Genomic DNA, 24,895 nt, shown 5'->3' on the forward strand with positions numbered 1-24,895 from the left:
TAATCAGAGACATTCTGCTGGACTTCTCCCTCTGCCCTGGACAGAGCTGGGCCGATGAACCAGAGGCCTTAGGAACCTGGAAGTGGCCTCTGTGTCCTTAGAGGCTCTAAGCACAGAATAAATATTTACACCTTTCTCTTTCTTCTCTGTTGCCCCCACAGTAATAGAAACCCATTGGGGCTTGCTTTCTTACTATAAGTTGTTCTTCCGTGGGTTCCACTGTGCTAATGGTGCTGCTGTCTCCCTCTCCAGGTATGGAGAGAAGGGGAAAGCCATCCGGATCGAGAAGGTCATCTACACCGGGAAGGAGGGGAAGAGCTCACGTGGCTGCCCCATTGCAAAGTGGGTGAGTGTCTTAACCCTGCAGCCAAGGCTCTGCCTCACTCTCCAGAGCTGGGATGTGTGGAGGAACCAGACACGTTTACTGTCCAACCTTGGAACTGGCATTTGATGGTTGGTTAGAGTCATTTTCCCCAGCCTCCACTATTTGTCCTATTGTTTAAATGCCAGCACCTGGCATCCGGGGCTGGCCTCAGAACTGCCCTAGTCATTATATTCAGCTCATACCGTCCCGTGGTTTAGGGCTCTCTGGAAAACAGGAGAAGCTAGAGGTAGCGTCTTGCTCGAGGCATGAAAAATCTTACTGCACTGTGGCCAACTGTTTGATTCCTCTGCCTGCCTCCATGTGCTGGAGCTTCCAGTGTTCCTGTCTCCTGTCTGGAAGGGGCCTTGCTCCTACCTTGCTTCTGAGCCACTGTTTCCTATAAGCAGCCTGAGCATCTCAGCAGGCAGCTGTCAGTGCCTCAGACCCTAAGTTCACCCAAAGTTTTCTGACCTTGATTTCTAGAACCACTGCAGAATGAGTGCTTGGGAGCAACAGGAAGGTCATCAGGTGGCTATGAGCTCAACCAGGTGCATAGTAGAGTAGGGGGATATGCGGGGGAAATGGAAGGCTCTGTCCCTGTGTTCCAGCTGCTTACGATGTCTAGATACAGGAAATAAAATTACAAGATGTGAATAATTGAGGTTTAACTTTGAGAGGCTGACTTGGTACCAGAGAGTTCAGGGACAAGGACATGAGTGTTGGGAGGAAGTCAGGCTAGGTTTCCCAGAGAAGGTGGACATGTGTGGGACCATGAATGCATGGCCATGTTAAATGGGCTGAGGAGAGGGTAGACGCACTCTTGACGAGGAAGGTCACGTGGGCAAAAGCAGAAAGCCCAGATGAACACACATAGCTCACTTTGAGTGAGGGACGATGATAACTGGTCTTTGTCAGCCTGTGTCCATCTGTGCATGTGCCTGTTCTTATCTGTTATCTACCCCATGCCTTAGTACCTTTGCATTTAATGAAAATAAAAGGTGTCTGCTACGGCCATGCCACCCTGAAACATGCCTGATCTCATCTGATCTTGGAAGCTAAGCAGGGTCGAGGCTTGTTAGTACTTGGATGGGAGACCACCTAGGAATACCAGGTGCTGTAAGCGTTAAGAAAGGAGAGAGAGAGAGAGAGAGAGAGAGAAGAAAAAGTGTCTGAATTTGAACTACCACATATCTATCTGGAGCAATTTTCAGTCAATATTGCAGAATTATGCACAACAAAAGAATCTAAAACTGCTTAGAGCATTCAAAGGCATGAAGAAGCATGTTGTCCTCACCCTTACGAAAGATGACCATTTCAGTGGGAGGCTGACTGAGTCTATCTGTGGCTGATCAGTGTGGGGCGTTATCCCTGCAGAGGACCCATCAGGGAAGTGACATCTGCCTCTTTTTCCTCCTAATTCATGCAGTCCTTGAGCAATTCCAAATTCTTGGGCCGGAAACTGAAGATCCTTGGAGCATAGGTAGAAGAGCTAGGGACTATTCCAGGTTCAGAAACAGCTGGCTATGTAGATGGCACCGAAGAGGAGAATATGCATTTCCAGCCCCTGGATACCCATGGTGTGTCCTTACTGAGGGCTAGCAAGAGCACCGTGACCTGAGTAGGGGAGGAGGGAGGCACCCAGGTACAGCATGAGGTCAGTTCCTGGGACTATTAGAGGAGACTAGAATGATGGAGGGGAAGGAATTGGTCCTCAGTGTGTGCTCCAGGGTCTGTGGACAGAGCACTTTGAGTACTGTGAACTTGAATATTGTGAACAGCTTGTGAGTGACATCACCGAGCCCTGGTAGGTGATGCCAGCTTTGAAAGAAAAGCCCAGATAGCGGGGAATGGATAGTGACAGTGTTCCCAGAGGGGAAATTCCTGTATCTGATGAGTGAAGGTAAAAGGAGAGAGGAAAGAAATTGTTTTTTATGAGAAAAGCAAATGGTGGTAGAGCATAGAACTCTTACAGTGGCAAAAAAAAAAAAGACTGTGTGTTTTCTAGCTATCTCCCTTAGTGGAGTGGATTTCTCTTGATATTGCCTATACAGCCACCAAACGACTATGTGTTTTGGTTGGTAGGGCTTATCTAAAGAGTTCTACCTCATTGAAAGTGGAGAGGGGCCAGGTGTTCCCTGCCCCCCTGGGGAAGCGACCTGCAAACACCAAGAAGGACAGATTATTCCTGGTGGCAGAGTGGTATCAAGAGCTCGGGACAGTGGTATATGGCCATAGGCAAGCGGCAGTGTCCAGCCGCCTTTGGTGGATGATGTATCCTGTGGTTCTCCCCACTCTGCCTGCTCCTGTGTCTGGAGCCTGGGTTTTCTTTACCAACCAGGGTTTGTGTTTCGATTTGCAGCCTCAGCTCTGACCAGTACCTTTAGCTAAAAAGCAGTGCGCCTGACAACTTCTAGAGTTGACTGACTAGGATCTTGGGGACAAAGTTGAGGCATATCATGGGTACCCAGCAAATGTTTGTTAAGAAGACAGGGGGATGACCCAAACAGCCGTTGGTAATCTCTGATTTTAAGGTGGCCTTTACAAAGTGTGAAAGTCACTGAGTGTAGGAGTAAGAGACTGACCTAGGTAGCATTCTGAAGGCCCAGATAAATGGGAGCATGCTAGAAACAAACACCACAGACAGCAAAAACGGGCTTTTGGGAGAAGAACCACAGAGATGCTGCTTGGGCCAGTCTGTAAAGGTAACAGGTCCAATGACAGGTATTTGAAGGCCCGTCAGGACCATGGTGGAGCAGACTTACTGGGGAGCCCGGGGTTGGAACTGAGTACCAAGGATGGGGGTTACAGGAGGATAGACTTGTGGTTCTACTGGGTGCGAGATTGTTCTCAGTTCAGTGTTTGAGAAATTCCTGCCCAGGATCTAGGTGAGATGTTTATGATGCTGTGATGGTATGTGACCCGTTTGTGATACCAAGTTCAGGTGTTGCTGTGTTTGGGCCTTCTGTTGGCCTTTGACTCTTGCACTATGCATTCCATCCTGCTGGGTTCCTTCATAGAGTGTGGGTAGGGAGCTCTTCTTTATTGTTTTCTTCTAGTTTTTTTTTGAGTGTACCCATAGGCCTATAAAGGTGTGGACACTGAGAGCTTCTTCTTGTGCCTAGTGACATTTGTGTGTTTGCCAATTGGGAAACCAAAAGGATGTGGATCGATCACAACTTGACAAGTCGGGTGACTCCCTTCATGGTCAAACACATGTCCCAAGAATGAGATAAGCTAGTGAGAGGAGGTTGACAGTAGTGCCTTGAGAACCCAAGTCATGGAGACTACTGTCTTATCAGTACCTGTAGATGTGCTGGTGCCATGAGCGGGAAGCCAGGCGATCATCCAGAGAGTTCTAACACATGTGTGATTTAACAGATACTGTTCACGTGTTCCTGGTCCCAAAAAACCAATTAAAATAATATCATTGATGCTTCCATGGGGGGCACCATTATCTTATGGCTCAAAGCAGGAACCCATGCCCAGAGATACATTTTGCTTAGCATGCAAAGCGTCCTTTAGAATTTTGAAGGAAATTCTGACACCTGCTACAATATAGATGGACCTTGAGAACATTACGCTAAGTAAAATGAGCTAATCACAAAAGGACAAATATTATACGATTCCATCCATGTGCTATATCCAGAGTCAGAGTCAAATTCATGGAGTCAGAAAGTAGAGCGGTGGTTACCCAGAGCTAGCTAGGGTCAGAGGACCATGGAGAGTTAGTGTTTCATGGGTACAGTTTCTGTTTGGGAAGATGGGAAAGTTCTGGAGACAAAAATTCTGATGATGGTCGCACAACAATATAAATGTACTTAATGCCTCTCAACTGTACAGTGAAAAATAGCTGAAGTAGGAAATTTTATGTCCTGTGTATTTTACTACACAAAAAATTAGATTTGATGTTCACATCTTTATAAGGGGAGATTGCATATAAAAATCTGGATTTCTGTTTTCTCCTTGCAAAATTAAAAGAGGTAGCTGCATTAGGCAGTAGATGGAGAGGCCTGGCTTACTTCTTTGAAGGGGATGGTGCTTGTGCTTTGCCATGGTCCACATACTGCCTAGTCCTACATCTGGCACGCTTTCCTCATTTATACTGCCTGCCTGGCTGCCCCTTTGACACTCCCTGCACTGACATACTTGTGACCAAGTCTGTCTCCAGCCTGGGTGTCTCCTGACCTCCAGACCTATTCTGTTGGGTTTACTGGAAACAGCTATTTGCATGTTCCAAAGTACCCCCCAGCCCTGCCGTGTTCCCCATAAACAACACTCACCTATTCTCCTCCGCCACAAAACGTGGAAGTCATTTAAGACTTTCTCCCTGTCCCTCAGTCCCTGTACTCACTCAGGTGGTCCCAAAGTTACCTTTCTCCTAAACGTCTCTGGAATCCATTCCTTTTCCTATTCATTCTCCACTGCCCTAGTTCAGGGCTTTGTTTTTGCTTGTTATGTCTGTGGTTTCCCAGCTGGTCTCCCAGTCTTTCTACTCCCCCAAGCATCCACCCCACCCCTTCCTACAACCACCCTTATACTCTACCCCTTCCTACACCAGGAAGCTATTTACACAAATAAGCCCCCTGCTGATAGTTCTTGGAACCCCACCTTGAGTCTCCATCAGCCTGCCACTCAAAGGCCTTGCCAGTCTCCCCTCTTCCTGGGCCCCCACATCTTATCTGGTCACAGAACTCACTTGGGATCCTTTAGGGAGATTCAGCCACCTCATTCCCCAGCCCCCAGGACCCTTTGCCTTGATTGGTTGTTTCATGAGCCAGGGCAGTGTTCGGGGAGTGAGTGACCAGTGGGGTGAGAACCTGAGTGAGGGAATGGCCGGGTCCTGAGGAGCAAGCAGTGCTGTGCCCAAGGCCCTAGATTTCTTGTCAACAGTCTTGTTGAGATATATAATTCACATATGACATAGCTCACCCATTTTAAAATACACAGATGATTTTTGATATGTTACATTATCTTTTTAAAATTGTATTAGAATATACATAACAAAAGTTGCCGTTGTAACTCTTTGTAAGAGTATAGTTCATTAGTGTTAACTGCATTGACCTTGTCATGCAGCCATCACCACAGTCTATTTCCAAAAGTTTTTCATCATCCCATACTGAAACTCTCTACCCGTTAAATAGTAACTCCCCAATCCCTTTCCCCTCATACCAGGAACCACTGTTCTACTTTCTCTCTTTATGAACTTGCCTATTCTAGATACTTCGTGTAAGTGGGATCATAACATTTGTCCTCTTGTGTCTGGCTTGTTTCACTTCACTTGATCCTCAGGGTTCATACATGTTGTAGCAGAATTTCGTTCCTTTTTAAGATTGTATAATATTCCATTGCCTGGATGTGCCATGTTTTATTTATCCTTTCATCAGTTGATGGGCACTGGTTTGTTTCCACATTTGGCTGCTGTAAATAATGCTGCTCCCAACATGGCGTACAGGTGTCTAGCTGAGTCTCTGCTCTCAGTTCCCTTGGGTATATACCTAGGGGTGGAATCGTCTAATCATATGGTAATTGTATGTGTAGCTTTTTGAGGAACTGCCAAAGAGAGTTTCTCACATCACCGAGGTCCTTGCTTTTTAACTGAAAACATAGAGATATGCAGCATTTTCTCTGCAAATGTTTTAGGACAATGTAAAAATCTCAGTATATTCTGGCTTACAGTTTTATCTCTACTTTTACTCCTAAGTCCATATAAATCATCAGTAACTTAAGTGTTTTAATCATTTCTTATTTTCTTCTTAAAAGAATAACTTTTCATGTTTCTCATTCCCTAATTATAATTGTCTCTTAGCCTTTGTGGTTGCTGTCGCCAGGGTGCGACACCCCCAGGGTACTGTCCTGAAGACCTGCACCCCCAGGTCTGGTCAGCAGAGGTGAGGGGCATGTGGCACCCTGTGCAGAGGAGCGTGGGTGCCTGGCTCCCGCAGTTAACTGTGCCTGCCCTGCGTTCTTGCAGGTGATCCGCAGGCACACGCTGGAGGAGAAGCTTCTCTGCCTGGTGCGGCACCGGGCGGGCCACCACTGCCAGAACGCCGTGATCGTCATCCTCATCCTGGCTTGGGAGGGCATCCCCCGCAGCCTCGGAGACACCCTCTACCAGGAGCTCACTGACACCCTCCGGAAGTACGGAAACCCCACCAGCCGGAGATGTGGCCTCAACGATGAGTACGTGGGCAGGGCGCCGGGCAGCAGCTACAGGGGACTCCGGGCAGCCCTGAGAAGCCACTCGCCCCATCCAAGGCGCTGTTTGTCCTGCAGAGTTAGGCCTGGGTGGAAAGAGTGCTTACCCACAGCCCCGACCTGGGTTCTGGTCCTGGCTGGGGAGGGTCTGTTGACTGGGCTCAGTGTTGCCCTTGTGCACCTATCGACTCTGAAGCCCTAATGATGGTAACAAGTGTGAAAAGTGTTTGAGTGCCGCACCAATATAAGGCACCAATGGTATTCATAAAACCTACCTTCAGAGGGTTCCCCCCACCCCCATTTTTTAAATTAAGGTATTTTTTCTTACGGTAAAATTCATCCTTTGAAGTATATAGTTTGAAGAGCTTCGACAAATGTTTACAGCCACGTAGCTGCCACCACCATAATCAAGATATTGAACAGTTTTCATCATGCAAAAATTTCCCTCATGCTCCATTATAGGCATGTTCTTCCCCCGGCCCCAGCAACCACTAGGCTTGTTTCCTATCCCTATAGGTGGTCTTGGCAAGAATGTCATGTAAATGGACCCATACAGTGTGTAGGCTTTGAGTCTGGCTTCTTTCTCTGAGTGCAGTGTTTCCAAAGTCATCCGTGGATGTGTATCAGTACCCCGTTCCTTTTCGCTGACGAGGAGTCTTCCACAGTATGGATGTATCACAGTTTGTCCATTCCCCTGTTGAGGAACATTTGGGTTGCTTATGGATTTTATTAAGCATTGAACTGTGATGTCAGTACTCATTTGCTTAAAGGCCTGTCAGCACCCAGGCCTGCAGAAAGCAGGCGTGTTCACACCCTGTGGTTCACGTCATCCCCATCTATGTGGTATGTGTTGGAGCTGGTCAGGATATTAGAGTTAAGGCAAAATATAAATCTTATCAGGTTTTTGGCTTATCTCAAACAGGCCCCGCGCTTTGCCCAACAACAGACTCTCAGACCTCCAGGCTCAGGAGTGAGAATAGAATGGGCTGCTCAGTGCTGGCTCTGTACCCAAGGAAATTTGGGGAAGCACTTGAGGGCAGGGAAGGATATAGTCCAAGTCACTGGGAGGCCAGTGGATACCAGGCCTCAGCAGGGCCTCCTCTTGAGGGAGGAGGAAGATTCCAGAACAACAACAGCAACAAACCGTGTCTGTGTGCGTGACACGTGATATGTGTTACAGCCGGACCTGCGCTTGCCAAGGCAAAGACCCCAACACCTGTGGTGCCTCCTTCTCCTTCGGTTGTTCCTGGAGCATGTACTTCAACGGCTGCAAATACGCTCGGAGCAAGACGCCTCGAAAGTTCCGCCTCGCAGGGGACAACCCCAAGGAGGTGAGGAGCTCACAGGGAGCGGCGAGACACTCCCACACACCCTGTCCCACCTGTGTCTTTTGTTGTCTGGGTGGGAGCTGGGGTTAACCCACCGTGACACAGATGTACAGAAAGTGGAACTTGCTTTATTTGCTTATTCGCTGTGAAATGTGTAGAGGTGGTACAGTGAGTAAAAATTTAGGCTTACCAGATACAGGTAAGCGTCAGACTCTTCCGGTTTAAAACAGGCTCTTTAAGTTAAACATTCAAATTCCTCATCAGAATTTAACCCTCTTAAATGGTAATTTTTTTCCCACCATTCTTCCCAAGGTGTTCTTTTTGGATCTGTGAAGTATCACAGGAAGAGGGCCTCTCAGCCTTGGGCCATTCTCTGGGCCAATGCCTGACTTTCTGAGGTATCCTTCATCCTGTCTAGCTGCTGGGCAGATGTCTCCAAGCAGTTGTTTAGTTGTCTCCTTACTAGGGGCCTGGCCTAGTCGTGGGGCTCTGGGCCAGCATCCACACAGTACGGCCTCTAGGCCTGAGGCCTCCTCTCTGCAGTCTCCTCGTTGGGGGCCAGGCCTCCTTCTCAACCCCATGACAACCAGACAAGGGGTCCCTGGGTCTCCATTGCAGGCCACACTCAGGCTGTGGGAACCAGGAGCGTCAAGTCAGGCCACCTCCTCCTCTGCTACCTCCCATGTTGCCCATGCAGTGAAGTGGGGGTCCTAGGAGGTGATCTTCACTCAGAGTTCCAAATGCTAAGAAGGGGCAGGCCTGTCTCGGCTCTCTGTCATCTCCACCCCAGCCTCCCTGTCTACGCTTCTGTGAGGGTGGGGTTCTGGGTCCCTTCGCTGGAATCCAGGCAACGTCTCAACCCCAGCCAATAGCTCCCAAATCTCTCCAAGCTCCTCAGATGAAGAGGGCGTCCCCCTTTTATACAGGGTGGGGACTGCCCTGGGGCCTATTTGTTCTATGTTCGGATTTCATATTTCCAAGTTTGGTGTTGCAGAAATAAAAGGAAGCATTTTCAAATTTAGAATCCCTTTTTTTCCCTCAAAGCCTGGCTTTGGACTGTCACGTGAGGTAGTCTAATAGTCTGATTTGACATTAGACTTTTATTTATGACAGTGTCTGCCCTCCCCAGAAGCAGCAAATGCAGTAGCTTCAATGAATGCAGGAGTCCCAGGGCCACGAGGAACTAGGAATTACCAAGAATGAAAATGCATTGGTTTAATTTCTCAGCAAGATTTCTCCTGTTCCATCAGCTACCTTCTCTGTGTACGTGTACTTACTAAGTCCTGAGTCCTCTGCCCAGCACCTCTCGTAGCTCAGTTAATTTTACAACACCCTGATGACCTAGGCACCATTACTCCCCATTTTCCAAGTGAGGTGCACGGCTTGCCCAAGATCATAGGGCAGTGATAGTGAAGTCAAGGTTTAAGCCCAGGCCTGTGTTTGCCCAGAGCTTATGAGCCTCACCTCCATGCTGGGCTGGCTTTGGGCCCCCACTGTGCTGGTGGCAGCATCAGGGTGGCAGCCAGGGAGGTGCAGTCAGGAGTGGCTGACAGCTTTGCTATCCCTTGTGGACAGACAGCTGAGCCATTGGTCTCATTCTTCCATTTCTAATTCTATAAACTTGGTTCTTTTCCTCTTCCCACTTTCTCCTGCTTACTTTCCTGAAAACTCTCTATGCCTTCGAAAACTCTTTGAGGCCTGCCAGGAGCTTGCCCAGTCCTACTTGCTACTCGCGGAGGGCCAGAGATGGGCTGTGGACCCCTGTTACTTTCACCAAGTGCAGTTGGGGGTGCTGCTGCATCATCCAGGGCAGCACTGTCCTTTGGAACTTTCGGTGATGACGGGAATATTCTCTGCTCTCCCGGACAGGAGCCACATGTAGCTATTGAACATTTGAAGCGTGGCTACTGCAACAGAGGGGCCGAATTTCAATTTCATTTAATTCTAATTAAAATTAATTTATATTTCAATAGCCACATGTGGCTTGTGACTAACCTATGAGATGGTGTGGGGGTAGAGGTTGGAGCTATGAAACCTATTTGTATACCTGGCTCAGGACAGGCTCTGGGCCTGACTGGCTAAGGAATTTCTGACATAGACCTTGACTTTTATTTATCCTGTAACATGGGAAGAACGGTCCACAGCCCTTGCTTCTCCTCTTACTTGCCACCATACCACACCTCTAATCTAGAGTGTGGAGCACTCGAAAGCAAGAACCATTTTTCTGTGTTCTGAGCAGCACTGGGCTAGAGTCTAGAAGAGCAGTTGCTTGGCAGTCAGGATGACCGGACTGTCAGGCAGGGGCTTTTCCTGGTGAGCTTCAATTTCCCAGCTTTAGAATGGACATGGCAGCACACCTTTCACACAGGGAACACTGTAAAATTACCTGGTGTCACCTTACTTCCTACCTTCCCAGTGGCCATCTGGTGATGGTTCTGGAATGGTGGCTAATTTCCAGTGTCAGGGTTTGCCAGACAGGCTGCTCTGGATGTGTGACCTCTCTTCTCTCCACAGGAAGAAGTGCTCCGGAAGAGTTTCCAGGATCTGGCCACCGAAGTCGCACCCCTGTACAAGCGGCTGGCCCCACAGGCCTATCAGAACCAGGTACTGGCTCCTGGGCCTTTCTCTGCCCACACGTCATCCACATCTGTGCCAGGCTCCCTGAAGTAGGGAACTAGGAGAGTGGGTTCCTCTGTGCTCCTTACAGGAAAAGCCCAGCCAGAGATGGAGCAGTGATGTAGTTTTTTCCTAAGACTCCTTTCCCACACCACGCTGACCATACCCAGACCAGCTCTTCTCCATCCCTGGGCTTCATCCCCCTCCACTGCCTCTGGTCTGGTTTCTACTGATGAGGCTTGAGTTTCTCTCCTTTTCACCCCTGCATCTCCCAGACGAGGCAAGGGGGACTTGAGATAACTCAGGAGGAAGTAATTCCTATAGGGGCCTCAGGCAGAAACCTCCTTCCAACAGCCCAAAGGCAAGGTGATTGATCCTTAATGTCCCTCCCCCAAGATCTGGCTTCCCCACGTGCAGAATCAGGGTCACTCACCTCAGGTGTCATGAGCAGCTCTCCTTGGACATCCACACAGGTGACCAATGAGGAAATAGCGATCGACTGCCGTCTGGGGCTAAAGGAAGGGCGACCCTTCTCGGGGGTCACAGCCTGCATGGACTTCTGTGCCCACGCCCACAAGGACCAGCATAACCTCTACAATGGCTGCACAGTGGTAAGGAAGCCTGTGTCTTGTCATAGCCCCACCCACGGGACCATTCTGGAAGAGGGCCGACTGGTCTGTGTGGACAGTTGGGCTCAAGTGGAGAGAGACCGGGAGACAGATTCTCAGACTCTGGGACTGCCCTGCCAGACTGCCCACACCTGCCCACCTCTCTGAGAAAACCCTCATCAGGAGCATGGACAGAGCTGGCCTTGTTTCTGTGGTTGGGCGCATGCTGCAGAATGCAGCCCTTTGGGCACCTGGAGCCCCCCAATTATCTAACCCTTTTCCTATTTAGGAAAACAAAGTGCAGCTCGCTGCCAGCATTCATTTCACATCACGTGTAGGAATGCTACATTTTCTAGGTTTTGCCATTTTCAGTGATCGAAGTATTGAAAACAGAATTCTATAAATAGAATGATGTCATTTGTTTCCAAAGACTATCGCTATGCTAGAGTGATGCGAAAATAATAAAAGTGAGATATTTCTTGGCAAACTTTGGGGGTAAGGGCAGGACTGTAATCCGCCAGTTATCTCGAGGTAAACACTGCAGCCGCAGGTGCCGCTGGCGAGTGTTCTCAAGGCCCTTGGGGAACGGGTTGGAATGCGGTTCCAGGTCTCTGTGGACACTTGGATTTAAATCTAAACAACTTCTCGTTTCATTCATCGAGCAAATGTTTTTCTGTGCCCAGGTACAGCTTTAGATGCCAGGGAATAAAATGGATAGTCTTGCCCAAGTATGTGATATACTGGCCAGGAGCAGTGAAGACTGTGAGGGGGGAGAGACACGATAGGAGATGTTTTAGACGAAGTGGCCGAAGGGGCCTCTCTGAGGAGAGGCACCTGTGCTGAGGCATGAATGAAGCTACTGAGTAAGGGACTGAACTTCTGGGGGTGGATTGCTCCAGGCAGAAGGACCAGCACAAGCTAAGCCTCAGGGGAATGAGAGTAGAGGGGCGGGCAGGGACTAGGTCACAGGGAGGCCGGGCAGGGCTGTGGGTTCTGCTCTAAATGTGATGAGGAGTCCCCGGAGGGCTCTGGATCTGGGAATGGTAAGATCTCATTTATAAAGTTAGATGTGCTCCCTCGTTCTTGGAGATGGAGAATAAAGTGTGTCGGGTAGGGGTAGGGGAGTGTGGGAGAGAATTGGAGGAAGAGGGCCAGGTAGGCTGGGGCAGTTGTCCAGGCCAGAGGTGACAGGGCTAGGGCAGGGTTGAGGGTGGGGATGGGAGTAATTGGACAGATGTTGGATAATTTCTAAAGTACAGCTGAGAGGATTTGCTGATGGACTGGATGTAGTGTGAGAAAGGAGACTTGAGGACCACGCCAAGGTTTTTTGTTTGAGCAACTGGGTGAGTGTTGGTTTTATTTACTGAGATATAGACTAATGGGGGAAGACCAGTTTTGGGGTGAAAAAGCAAGAATTCTGTTTTGAGTTGTTTGCTAGATGTCCAGGTAGAGATGCAGAGTAGTCAAGGGAAGAGGGAAGGTCTAGGGAAATGAACTTGGGACCGAAGAGTGTGTAGTTCATGGTTACAGCCATGGAACTGGATGCAGTACCAGGGGTGTGGATGTAGACGGGAAAGAGAGGAGGTTTGGGCTTGATGGGGACACCCTAGAGAGGTGAGGCCAGCTGTCTTCTCTGCTTTTTAAGTAGGTTCTCGGGGAGCTGTGAAAGAGGCAAGGGCACTGGCACAATTATCTCAAAGGGGGGCTCTCAGAGTCTGGTGTAGCTTGTGTCCCCATGGAGACTGATGGACCTAACCCTAGGATTTCATTTCTCCACCTTGTCTTCCTCCTCCATGTCCAAGCCTGAGAAGCAAGATAGGACAGGCTCCTGTCTAGACTGTGTTGTGAGGGTTTCTAGCTGAGCTAGAAAGGGCAGGCCCTCCAGGATATTAGGAGAGAGGCAGGGAAGGAGGATGGGAGCACAGGGAGGTTATCTAGGTTCCAGAGCTTCTAGAGTTTGGAGTGAAAAAAGGTAAATTTTTTTCCAAAATGAATAGTATTTTTTACTAATAAACTATTTGTTGTAAAAAATTTTAAGTACTATAAAGAAGTATAAAGTAAAAATTGCCTGCAGTCTTGTAGAAATAATCAGTGTTCGCATTGTGATGCCCATCCATTCAGACACCTGAATGTGTGTGTGCGCGTGTACAGCTATATAAGTTTTACACAAATGGGATCACATTATGTGGCTCCCCTGCTGTTCCATGACCTGCTTTTCTTAACTCAAGGATATGTGGTGGACAGCTTTCTGTGTCAGCGGCCGTAGGTTTACTTCAGCATGTTCTAAGGCTGTATGCTTGGCTCTGCCATCATTTGTTTGATCAGTCCCCTCTCGATGGACATTAAGTTCTTTCCAGCTTCCCCCTCTGTAAACGACGGGAGGGACCATGGTCACACATCTGTGTAGTGGTGTGTAATCTCCTTGAGGTCCTGCGGTGAGGACAGTGTCAGGCTTAGTGTGCTTATTCTCTGGCTTCCTTGCCAACAGAGTGTTTTATCAACCTTTTTAGTTTGTGCTTGCCTGAGTGGCAAACATATGACTTTATTTTAATTTGTGTTTCTTTTATTACTAGAGAGTTTGAACACCTTTTCCTATTTTTCTTGCTTGTTTTAATGTCATCTTCATGACTGTCATACGTATGTCCTTCTGTTATTTTTTAACTGGTTATTTATTAACTATTATTTTTTTAGCCACATCTGTCGACATTTGTAAGACATCTCTATATGTCAGGGAGAGAAATACACCTTCTGTCATATCTTATTCTTTGCCTTTTTTCTTTGCTTTGTTGTTTACAACACTGAGTTTTAGAGAATTGTAGGAAGCAGGACTGGTGCTTGGTCCAACCCAGAAAGTGCACAGGGGTCTGGTTGGAGCAGAGTAAATCCGAAGACCCCACAAGCTCTGGAAAGAAGCATGCTTGGTAGAGCACGACACCGAAGGAGAAACGATAGGTGAACGTATGACTGCAGCTGACTCTGTAAAAATGTTCAGCAAAAAAAAATGCCATAATCAAAATTGAAAAGCCAATACAAACTGGAAAACAATATTTGTCGCAAGTGACAGGGAGTGATGGAACGATTGTATTAGTGATAATGAATAATCTAGTAAAAAAAAAATGGGCAGAAGTCATAAAACTCACAAAAAAAGAAAGACAGAATTGTGTTCACATGTACCCAGGATTCATTTTAATAAGATGTGAAGACACAGAAATGATCGTCATGAAGGAAGAAGTTTATACTCACAGAGCCCCAGAAGCAGAATACACAGCAAGCCACACAGGGCCAGGTGAAGAAGCACCAGGGTCGGTCAGGAGGCAGAAGGAGTGAGGGAGAGAGCGTGCCCAGCCCAGAGCCTTTATTGGGACTTTGTTGGGAGGAATGGGTGAGGCAGGGTAGGTACACTGAGTAAGCTTAGGATTGGGTTCTTCAAATAAAGTCTGTGGGCTCTGGGCTATCGGAGTGGTCCCTAGTTGTCTGTGCCTAGCCCTGGGGTGATTTAGGGCAGGGGAATCTTGGCGTGTACAAGTCGATAAAAGGGATGGTTGGAGGTTCAGGCTCTGGATTGGTTAATTTGTATATCAAACGTGTGCTCATGGGAGAGTCATTTGCTATCTCTAGAAATTAGCTAGCCCTGGGAGGGGCAGTCCCTTCAGGATCAAGGCCCCAAATGCCAGCACATCAAGAAAACAGAAAATAAGAAAATATAGTCAATAAAGAGTAGAGAGTACACTCAAGAAAAAAATAAAACCTTGTTACTAAACAACAAGATATGTTTTGATAATGAACAAAAAGTTTTTAAAAAAATTGGTGGCAGAATTACAGGCAAAAGTATAAGAAAATGGAAACTCACATTCTGCCAGTATGAGTGAAACACTAATGATGATAATCATCTTGGAGGGTAGTTTTAGCAGCATGTGGCAGTTCTACTTCACAGCATTTATTTTAGAGAATTGAGTGTCTTTAAAATTTTAGCCAAAGGATGAAAGTATTGTTTATGATAGGGAAAAATTGGAAACAAGTCTAAATAGTAATGAGAGATTAGTTAATTAATGCATTGATGCAGGAGAATCAGATCTTAAATCATATCGAAGAATATTTAACGCATAAGAAAACATGCTGTATTTAAAAAGATGACGTTGTTACAGAAACTGCATGCATCTTATTTAATTGCCAAAAAGTGAGTGTGTGCATGTGTATATGACCAAAGTGTTTACAGTGATTATTTCTGGGTGGTGGGATTATGGAGATGATTTTTATTTCCTTTTTGCTAGCCTAAGTTTTCTAAAACCAGCACATGTAGTTTTTAATAAAAAGGAAAAGTATTTCAAGAGCAAAAGGAGGCCGAATGTTCAGGGCAAGGAGGATAATGGTGAGTGGTTCTGGGCTCCACTAGTGGATTTATTGCAGTGGCCATAATGCTGTGCTGGAGAGTGAAGCTTGTGCCCCAGCCCTGCCCTGGCCCCTTGCCATCCATGTAACCCTGGGCCAGCTGTCTCATCCCCTCTTGGCCCTATTAAGATCACATGAGACAATGTGAGAGGACATGCTTTGAAAGCTGTAGAGCAGACTAAGTGTTGGTGATACCGTTATGCTATGAACCAGGATGGATGTGCTTTTTAGACTCGGCAGTAATAGAGAGCATTAAGACCAAGTGGATGCCTGGTGTTGGGGCTTTTTAGGGAAGAGATATCACCCATGGGGATGCTCAGCCCTTCCTCCCAGTACTGGGCTCCCCCAACTCATGCCCCTCTTGCTGCTGGAGCAGGTCTGCACCCTGACCAAGGAAGACAATCGCTGCGTGGGCAAGATTCCAGAGGACGAGCAGCTGCACGTGCTCCCCCTGTACAAGATGGCCACCACGGATGAGTTCGGCAGTGAGGAGAACCAGAACGCCAAGGTGGGCAGCGGGGCCATCCAGGTGCTCACCGCCTTCCCCCGTGAGGTTCGGCGCCTGCCAGAACCTGCCAAGTCCTGTCGCCAGCGGCAGCTGGAAGCCAGGAAGGCGGCAGCTGAGAAGAAGAAGATCCAGAAGGAGAAGCTGAGCACCCCGGAGAAGATCAAGCAGGAGGCCCTGGAGCTGGCCGGCATCCCCACTGACCCAGGTGTGTGGGGAGCAGGCGCCCTCCGGGGGTGGCATTGTTACTGTTGGGTGGGAGCCCTGGATGGCCCCTTGACTGCTCCCTTTCTGCCTTGAGATGGGACTCCAGATGAAAAAGTCCTGGGGCCTCTCTCAGCCATCTGGACCATCCCATTATTCTAATGTTGTCCATCAGTGTGATAGCCGCAGCAGCCCCAGGACACCAAACTGGTAGGCGGTCCCTGGGGAGCAAGTGCAAAGAGGTCATCGTATCTTCCCAAAGAGGAGCTGGGTTTCCCCTCCAGCTTGCCCGCTCCCTCTCTGAGAGTCTACGGCCTTAGGCATGATGTGGGCCGCAGTCGCAGTCGGGGTGGCTGAGTGGCACAGCTCCCCCTTCTCCTGGCCCTTGTCCCTGCAAATGGGAGGGGCCTCAGTGAGGACTAGTGGAGTTCGTTAGGGTGAGGGGCGGCAGGGCGGGGAGTGCCACAGAGGGGGCTGTGAGCTCTGGGCCCCTTCTCCCGGGGCCTCAGAGGGTCCAGGGGCCATGCCGAGCAGTGCCCAGAACAAGTCCGGTCTCATTCATTTTGCATGTCCTGCAGAGGAAACCTCTTAAGGAGAGAGGGAGTTTCCGCCCCCAGTCCCTCTGCCCAGGGCCTCAGCCTGCTGTGGTTCTCCCTGCTCCTTCTCTGTTTTGCCTCCTGTTCTCCTCAGGCTTGTCCCTGCAGGGCGGATTGTCCCAGCAGAGCCTGAAGCCCTCCCTCAAGGTGGAGCCTCAGAGCCACTTCAGCTCCTTCAAGTATGGCAGCAACACGGTGGTGGAGAGCTACTCGGTGCTGGGCAGCTGCCGGCCCTCCGACCCATACAGTATGAACAGCGTGTACTCCTACCACTCCTACTATGCACAGCCCAGCCTGACCTCTGTCAACGGCTTCCACTCCAAGTACGCTCTTCCGTCATTCAGCTACTATGGCTTTCCATCCAGCAACCCGGTCTTCCCCTCCCAGTTCCTGGGGCCTGGCACCTGGGGGCACACTGGCAGCAATGGTAGTTTTGAGAAGAAGCCAGACCTTCATGCTCTGCACAACAGCCTGAGCCCGGCCTACGGTGGTGCTGAGTTTGCCGAGCTGCCTGGCCAGGTTGTTCCCACGGACACCCACCGCCCCACTCCCCACCACCAGCAGCCTGCTTATCCAGGCCCCAAGGAATATCTGCTTCCCAAGGCCCCCCAGATCCACCCAGCGTCCAGGGACCCCTCTCCCTTTGCACAGAGCTCCAACTGCTACAATAGATGCATCAAGCAAGAGCCAGTAGATCCACTGGTCCAAGCCGAATCTGTACCCAGAGACCCTGGTAAGATGGGCAAAATGCCTTTGCCCGAGGCATCTCAGAACGGGGGTCCCAATCACCTATGGGGACAGTACTCAGGAGGCCCAAGCATGTCTCCCAAGAGGACTAACAGTGTGGGTAGCAGCTGGGGTGTGTTCCCTCGGGGGGAGAGCCCTGCCATCGTTCCTGATAAGCTCGGTTCTTTCGGGGCCAGCTGCCTGACCCCTTCCCACTTCCCGGATAGCCAGTGGGGGCTATTCTCTGGTGAGGGGCAGCAGCCAGCCCCCCAGCCTGGAGGACAGCTGCGAGGCAAACCATGGAGCCCCTGCAAGTTTGGGAACAGCACCTCGGCCTTGGCTGGGCCCAGCCTGACTGAGAAGCCATGGGGCCTGGGGGCAGGGGATTTCAACTCTGCCCTGAAAGGCGGTCCTGGCTTCCAAGACAAGTTGTGGAGTCCCCTGAAAGGGGAGGAGGGGCGGATTCCAACCCCTGCCGCGAGTCAGCTGGACAAAGCCTGGCAGTCCTTCAGCATGCCCCTGGGCTCCAGCGAGAAGCTGTTTGGGGCCCTGAAGTCCGAGGAGAAGCTGTGGGATCCCTTCAGCCTGGAGGAGGGGATGGCCGAGGAGCCCCCCAGCAAGGGGGCAGTGAAGGAGGAGAAGGGCGGCATGGAGGAGGAGGAGGAAGAGCTGTGGTCCGACAGCGAGCACAACTTCTTGGACGAGAACATCGGTGGCGTGGCCGTGGCCCCCGCTCACGGCTCCATCCTCATCGAGTGCGCCCGACGGGAGCTGCACGCCACCACGCCCCTCAAGAAACCCAACCGCTGCCATCCCACCCGCATCTCGCTGGTTTTCTACCAGCATAAGAACCTCAACCAGCCCAATCACGGGCTGGCCCTCTGGGAGGCCAAGATGAAGCAGCTGGCGGAGAGGGCGCGGGCGCGGCAGGAGGAGGCCGCCCGGCTGGGCCTGGGCCAGCAGGAGGCCAAGCTCTACGGGAAGAAGCGCAAGTGGGGTGGGGCCCTGGTCCCGGAGCCTGAGCATAAGGAGAAGAGGGGGATCGTCCCCACCCGGCAGGCGCTGGCTGTGCCCACAGACTCGGCGGTCACCGTGTCCTCCTACGCCTACACGAAGGTCACTGGTCCCTACAGCCGCTGGATCTAGGTGCCAGGGTGCCAGCGTACCTCAGCGTCGGGCCCCGCCCGAGCTGCCTCTGTGGTGCTTTTGCCCTCACACCTGGGGGCGGGTTGGGGGTGCAGAAGTCTTTTTATCTATATATACATATATAGATATACATATATATGTATTTATGGTCCAAACCTCAGAACTGACCCGCCCCTCCCTTCCCCCCACTTCCCCAGCACTTTGAAGAAGAAGCTACGGCTGTCGGGTGATTTTTTCGTGATCTTAATATTTATATCTCCACGTTGGCTTTTTTCCCCCCCTTGTTTGGGGGGCTTTTATTTTCTCTTGTTTTTAAAACTCTATCCTTGTATATCACAATAATGGAAAGAAAGTTTATAGTGTCCTTTCACAAAGGAGTAGTTTTAAATTCCATTTAAAATGTGTATTTATTGGATTTTTTAAAAAGCGACAATAGTAATGGTAAAAGATGGGCAGGAAAAGCCAGAAGTGCTCACTCCTGCCCAGTCTTGCCGGGCCTGGCGAGCCTGGCCCTTTTGGAAGCTGACGAGGTTCTCTCAGCCATCTGCCCCTCATGAGCCAAGTGCAGATTGTAGCCACCCAGTCCATCCCTCCGGACAGATAAGCCTTCCCTTCAGGGGAGGGAGCCCTCAGGACGGCCTCTGTCCTTTCCGGCAGGATGGGAGAATCTGTAGAGAAACATCTGGAGTCCCTTTTCCAGGCACCAGCTTGGAGTCAGGGGGAGGGGGCAGCTGCGCCCCAGGCCAGGCACCTGAGAGGCTGGTGTAGATTTCCCCAGAAACCAGGTTGGAAGTAGACAGCTTCAAGCTTGCTAGTCTCCACACTGAATCCTCTCTGTCCGTTATTTATCAAGTCATATGATGTGGTTCCCTAGGCAGCACCTCGTGATGGAGCTGGAGTTGAGAGGCTCTTAGGAGTCTTGTCCACCAAGTTGACGAGCCAGTGAATACTGGGCTGAAGGAATTTGCCTTAGTGGCAATTTTTAAAAAGCCCCAAAGTCCATGCTGATACTGAAAAAGGGCTACTGTATCTTTAAAAACAAGAAGTTGAACCCAAGCTGTGAAAAGCCAGCGTTGCCCAGTCAGTGCGCAGCGCTGTGCAGAGCCTGGTGCTGTAGTATTGTGCTGGGACTTCCTTGACTCTCGGGCAGGTTGCGTCCCGCGGGAGCTCAGCACACCAGTGTAACAGCAGTTAACACATCTCTCCTTATTCCTGGATTTTCACATTGGACAATGGTGCATGCCTCACATCCAAGCCCACCCCCTCCATGCTGTCGTTTGAGGAGTGGGCCTACCCTTAACAATTTTAAAACGCAAGAGTCGAACATTTTCAGTAGGTAGCTATGATTTCCTCCCTAATTGGTGCCATTTCTCTATTCAGTCATTTTCTCCTTTCCTTCCTCCCTTTTCCACCTGCTTTAACACACCTGTTTGAAAATTCTGGTGCATTCATTTAGTTCTTTGAAATGAGAATGTGGTGCTTAATTTTCACAACATTGTTGAGAGAGGTTGGGGCCTGGCAGGTAGAAGCAACATTCATCAACAGCAAGTCACACTTCTTGGAGTTTTTGTTTTTCCTGTGGTATTAGCAGCAGTTATATCAATGTGGATGTGTGGTGAATGGGAGGCTTCATCAGGACGCAGGGAGGGGAATGTGGCCACACAGTGAATGACAACCAAGCCCTGAGATAAACATCAGATATTTATTGAGCAGTTTTATTCAGATGTGGGTCTTTGTAAAACAAGTTTAACAATCAGATGACGATGCTAAAGGCAAGTTCCTGAGCTTCCAGGTGCCTTGTGTAAGAGCTGAGAACCGACCCGCTGGGTGTTTACTGTAACTTCCGGAAGCACTGGCGGAGAGTCGTCGTAAGATGTCCTGAGCATTTATGTGGTCTGGTTTTAACTGTAAATAGTGAAAGATTTTTTTAAGCACTTTTGCCTAGATTTAAACAGCAACTTGAAAAAAAAAAAAGTATGTTTTAACATGTAATTGTGGGAGAAATTGTAAATAGTAGCTGAATATTTAACGTGCTTTGTCTATCCTTCACTTTTACCATATTCTGTAAAGTTGCATTTATTTTACAGGACAAAAATGAAATATTATTGCTTTTGAAATAAATACCCAAGAGCTTATCAGGATTTAGAATTATTCAGAACTCAGATTTATAGGAAAACCTCTGACCTTCAGTTTGACAAGCTAAAGGAAGCAGAGTCTTTAATGAGCATGCTAATTTTCTAGTTTTGAGGAAAAGTTGGGTCCTTTAAATGCTATTTTGCTTATCGCATCAGTACTTTTATGCAGGTCTCATTTGACTCCGTGCTTAGGTAGATACGGGGGTGCCTTGAAAACTTCATTTTAAATGATCTTAAGCAAGAAATACAATATTTTACGAAATATTTGGAGAATGTGACCGTCTGTATGACCCGGGAAAGCCCCAGGTTGGCTGTTGGTTTGGAAGGTCCCGAGTGTAACCCAGGTGATTCTGATACTTGGCATGTGTGAATCTTCCTGATGTATGTTAAATATACTCTTCCCCTCATCACCCTTTGGTAGCAAAGCCATTAGCTGAAAAGAGAATCCAATACAAGCTAAAAGCATGTAATGTCTGTCCCCCCAGCTCAAACAGCCTTTGGTGCATAAATTTCTAGATTAGCAAACAGGCTGCTGAGAGGTGAGTCAAGAGGCAGTCTCCATTGGATGTTTCCATCCCCTCAGAATGGTGTTTCAGAAATTAGGTGGTGCTGGTGCCATGCTCAAGCCCATGCTGATTTGTACACACTACATGTATAACCTACCTCAAATCTCAGTCGTTAAAATTAGCATGCTTTAGACGTGTATTTAAAAAGTAACTATGCACAGCTCTTTATCCCCCCCTTGCTGCTGAAGGTTTCTTAAAGAGAAAAATCAAATTTTTATTTTTTACTGGCACTATCATTTTTTAAGTCCTAAAGATGATTAACAGACATTTTTATCATGAGAAGAAAAACAAAGCCATTGCAACTAAAGAACCTAACAGCATGACCAAGTTTTAAGAGTAATATTATAGCAACAGAAAATGATGGAGTCTTATAGTCATCTCCCCAGTGTGCCCTGTCCACAGACACCATCCACACGCAGTGCAGACATTTGGTTCCTCTTGCTTCATTTTGTTTTCCCTGCCTTTTGTGTGTAAGAGAAGTGCTTGCAAAGTTCTGTGCTAAGAGATTTTTAAAATAAAAATTGCTTCGCAGCAGGTTCTCACAAAATAACTGGTGCTAGCTCAAGAAACCATTATCTAACCATCAGAGATCTTGACTAAAGGTGTTTCGTGGATTCCGAGGTCTTTTGTTTTTGTTGTTTGGTTTGTTGTTTGGCAGGGCCTAAGTTCCCCACACGCTGGCTTCGTGGGTACTGCTTTACCTTCTCACCGAGATGACAGTGGTGTGCATGGAAAGAGATCATACCCTGCCCCCTCTTGGTCCTTCCACCAGCCTCTCTCGGATACAGTAGTGCGCAGAGCAAGGGATTTTTAAAGTGCTAAAGCAAAGAAAGAAGTAGCAGAGCTAAACTGCTTTGTACCAAACAGTAGTAGGTTTTTGAGGACAGTTGACAATGAAGAGTTAGTTGGTAACCTGATTTCATTGAGAGAAATCCAGACAGACTTTGTGATGTTTAACCACCGCCAGATCTCAGATCAAGGCAGTGCTGGTGGGAAATTAAAAGAACATCCCTGATGTGCCTCAACCAATCTCTCTTTCCTTTTGTTACTGAAGTGTGTCCTATGGACTAGAAAGCATTTTTATGAAATGAAATAGTCTAAATAAAATGGTGCTATGGTGTTTTAATGTGACTGTCCCTGATCCTGTCCTGCTGAGGTGCTATCAAGGTTCTGAAACCACAACCAACCAAAAACAAGATGGGCTCCAGTCTCTCTTGGCTCCCCCCCCCTCCCTTTTGGTGCTGTCTCCTTAGACCTCTGTTTACCGTGCTATAACCTGCTCTGAGCAGTTTTGTTTTTTGTTCTTCCCTTGGTGGCCAAACACGGAAAGGCAAGTCTCAAAGGCAGCTGGCTCCCTGACTGACTGGGAGTGGGCCTGCCTGGCTTGGCTGGTGCTCTAGTTTTAATCTGTCCTCTCAGGCCTAATGAGAAAGGAAGGGCGAAGGGCTTTTTTTTTTTTTTTTTTTTTTTTTTTTTTTGAGGAAGGGGAGTCAGGTTCTCCTGCCTCTTTTAACATGGCAAGTATTCTCATAGCCAAGGACACACATTCTCCTGCGGTCCAGGGTGCCATGTAGATGTCTCTGAGAGTCTCAGAGGTGCCCTGCACACCATGGCAGACTAGACGGATTTCTTTTCTCACCTGGCACTGGCCAGGGCCATGTGGGCGGGGGCTCCTTTCTTGGCTTCTGGGAGCCTTTGCCCCAGCATTGCTTCTGCCTCTCATTGGTAACCCGTCATGTTCAAACTAAAGGAAAAAGCTTTCTTTGTTCATCCGATGTCACTGAGGCTGCTTTTTTAGTTGGTGCTATTCTAAATTTCTTCTTGGGTCCACAAAAGTTGATGTTTTAAAAACTCAACAAGAAGCTCCATTTTGTGTCATCCACTGTCACAATAATTTTTTTAAATACCTCAAAAACAGGACATCATGACAACTTTGGTAAGGTAGATTCCATGAGGGTCTGATCCCTGCAGGTTGTCCATTTGATGACGTACTTGACCTTGAAGAATCTCGGGTCATTTTATTTTTCATTCTTCAGCAGTTAAAATGGCAGAATGCCTAAAGGAAGGAGCATAGTTGACTTTATTTCATTTTCTGCTTAAGTTTTGCTTTTCTATAAAATGTGAATTTCCTATACCCATCTCATTGAGCTTTTTCAGTCACTGTTGCTGTCATTTGAAATGACTCCCTCTAAACCTAGTTTTTTAGCCAGCTGCATCTACAGTAGTACATGGCTAATTTCAACATACCCTGGACCAAAAAGAACACTTTTTGAGGTGCGTACCCCCAGCACAGGTTATACAGTCCCATACCCACGTGTGCAGAGAGTTTTTTCTACCTGTGAGGCCTCTGTCTTGGCGCTCCCAGCCCTTCCTCCCACTGAGCTGCCCACAAGAGCAAAGCAATAGGCTTCTCCCCTGAGCAGAGACTGCAGCACAGAAATGCAAGGTCTAGCGTTGCTTTTTGCCTAAGAATCAGTGAGTGATTTGGCCTACTTCCTCGTTTGCTTCTATTCTGATATCAGGGATGCTTTTTTGTAGTGGTATTATTTGGTCTCTCTCCTCATTTTGACTACCCGTTATTCAGGGATAACTTGTCACTATTCACATGGGGATTTGTAAAATACTATTTGGCTCATTTGAACATCCAGATTTTCTTGGTTCCAATATTTTTTTTCTTTTGAGGGGAAAAAGGAGGAGAAAACAGGAGTGATGTTTCTTTTTCATGTACTCCAATTTCAGAAGAAACAAGGGCAGGTTATATTGTGGCATATACATGCATTCGACTTAATCTAGAACCCCTGTAGTGTTTTGATGTGTTTTATTTCTTCTCTCTGAATTCCTGTTTGGTTACTTGGCTTCCAATGGAGGTGAACTTAACAACCATACTTGAATATTCCGTCTTGACTTTGTAACTGTGGCTACTTGAAATGAAGTTTATCTGGGGTTGATGGATGAATGGTAGATTTTTGCAATGTCTCAAGGCAATAGGATGTGTATTATTAAACTGTAGATATTCTTAGTACAGTAAATTTATGCTGATAATTTTATTTTGTATAATTTTTACCTTTTTGTTAATATTTTTCCTCCTACTTTATTGGTTTGCCTCCTGAGCTACCCCTCCTTACCCTCCCTTATCTCCCAGTGTTTCAGTAAATTTAATTTAGGGTGCCTAGAAATTGCAAGTATGTATCCTTTTTTGATTTGTATTTTATTATAATTTACACAAACAACTGGGTTTGTGAACTGTATTACTCCTGGTATCTTTAAAATATTGTGGGTGTTTTAATAAATTTTATATTTATTTTTTGCACTCAAATTCCGTGTGGACCCTTTTTTCCCCCAACCCCAAAGCAAACTCAAGGTTGTTGCATGTGAGATTGCCCGTGGTCCCACCCCCACTCACACCCCCTGTAGGCTGTAGATGCACAAATGAGCCGTCGCTGATAGCAGCAGCGACAGAGCCTGTCCTCGTCTCCTTCTGCCACTTGCAAAGAGTGATGCTCAAAGGCTGTCAGCT

General features: G+C 48.1%; 1 protein-coding gene and 1 pseudogene across 6 annotated transcripts in view; both read left to right on the forward strand.

The window, feature by feature from the left end:
• Positions 1-24,694, forward strand: part of TET3 (tet methylcytosine dioxygenase 3) — a 98,945-nt gene extending 74,251 nt beyond the window's left edge. For all 6 annotated transcript variants that reach the window (XM_036223936.1, XM_016130594.2, XM_016130593.2 and 3 more), the window contains 7 exons: positions 253-346; positions 6,336-6,544; positions 7,740-7,890; positions 10,402-10,491; positions 10,977-11,114; positions 15,877-16,213; positions 16,900-24,694. In XM_036223936.1, the coding sequence (XP_036079829.1) occupies positions 253-346; positions 6,336-6,544; positions 7,740-7,890; positions 10,402-10,491; positions 10,977-11,114; positions 15,877-16,213; positions 16,900-18,677 (2,797 nt within the window). In that variant the 3' untranslated portion in view covers positions 18,678-24,694. The remainder of the gene's footprint in view (positions 1-252; positions 347-6,335; positions 6,545-7,739; positions 7,891-10,401; positions 10,492-10,976; positions 11,115-15,876; positions 16,214-16,899) is intronic.
• On the forward strand, positions 1,369-1,487 carry LOC118605760 (annotated as a pseudogene).
• Positions 24,695-24,895: the final 201 nt, after the last annotated feature.

The sequence above is a fragment of the Rousettus aegyptiacus genome, unplaced genomic scaffold, assembly GCF_014176215.1.
Source record: "Rousettus aegyptiacus isolate mRouAeg1 unplaced genomic scaffold, mRouAeg1.p scaffold_m13_p_7, whole genome shotgun sequence".
Lineage (NCBI taxonomy): Eukaryota > Metazoa > Chordata > Mammalia > Chiroptera > Pteropodidae > Rousettus > Rousettus aegyptiacus.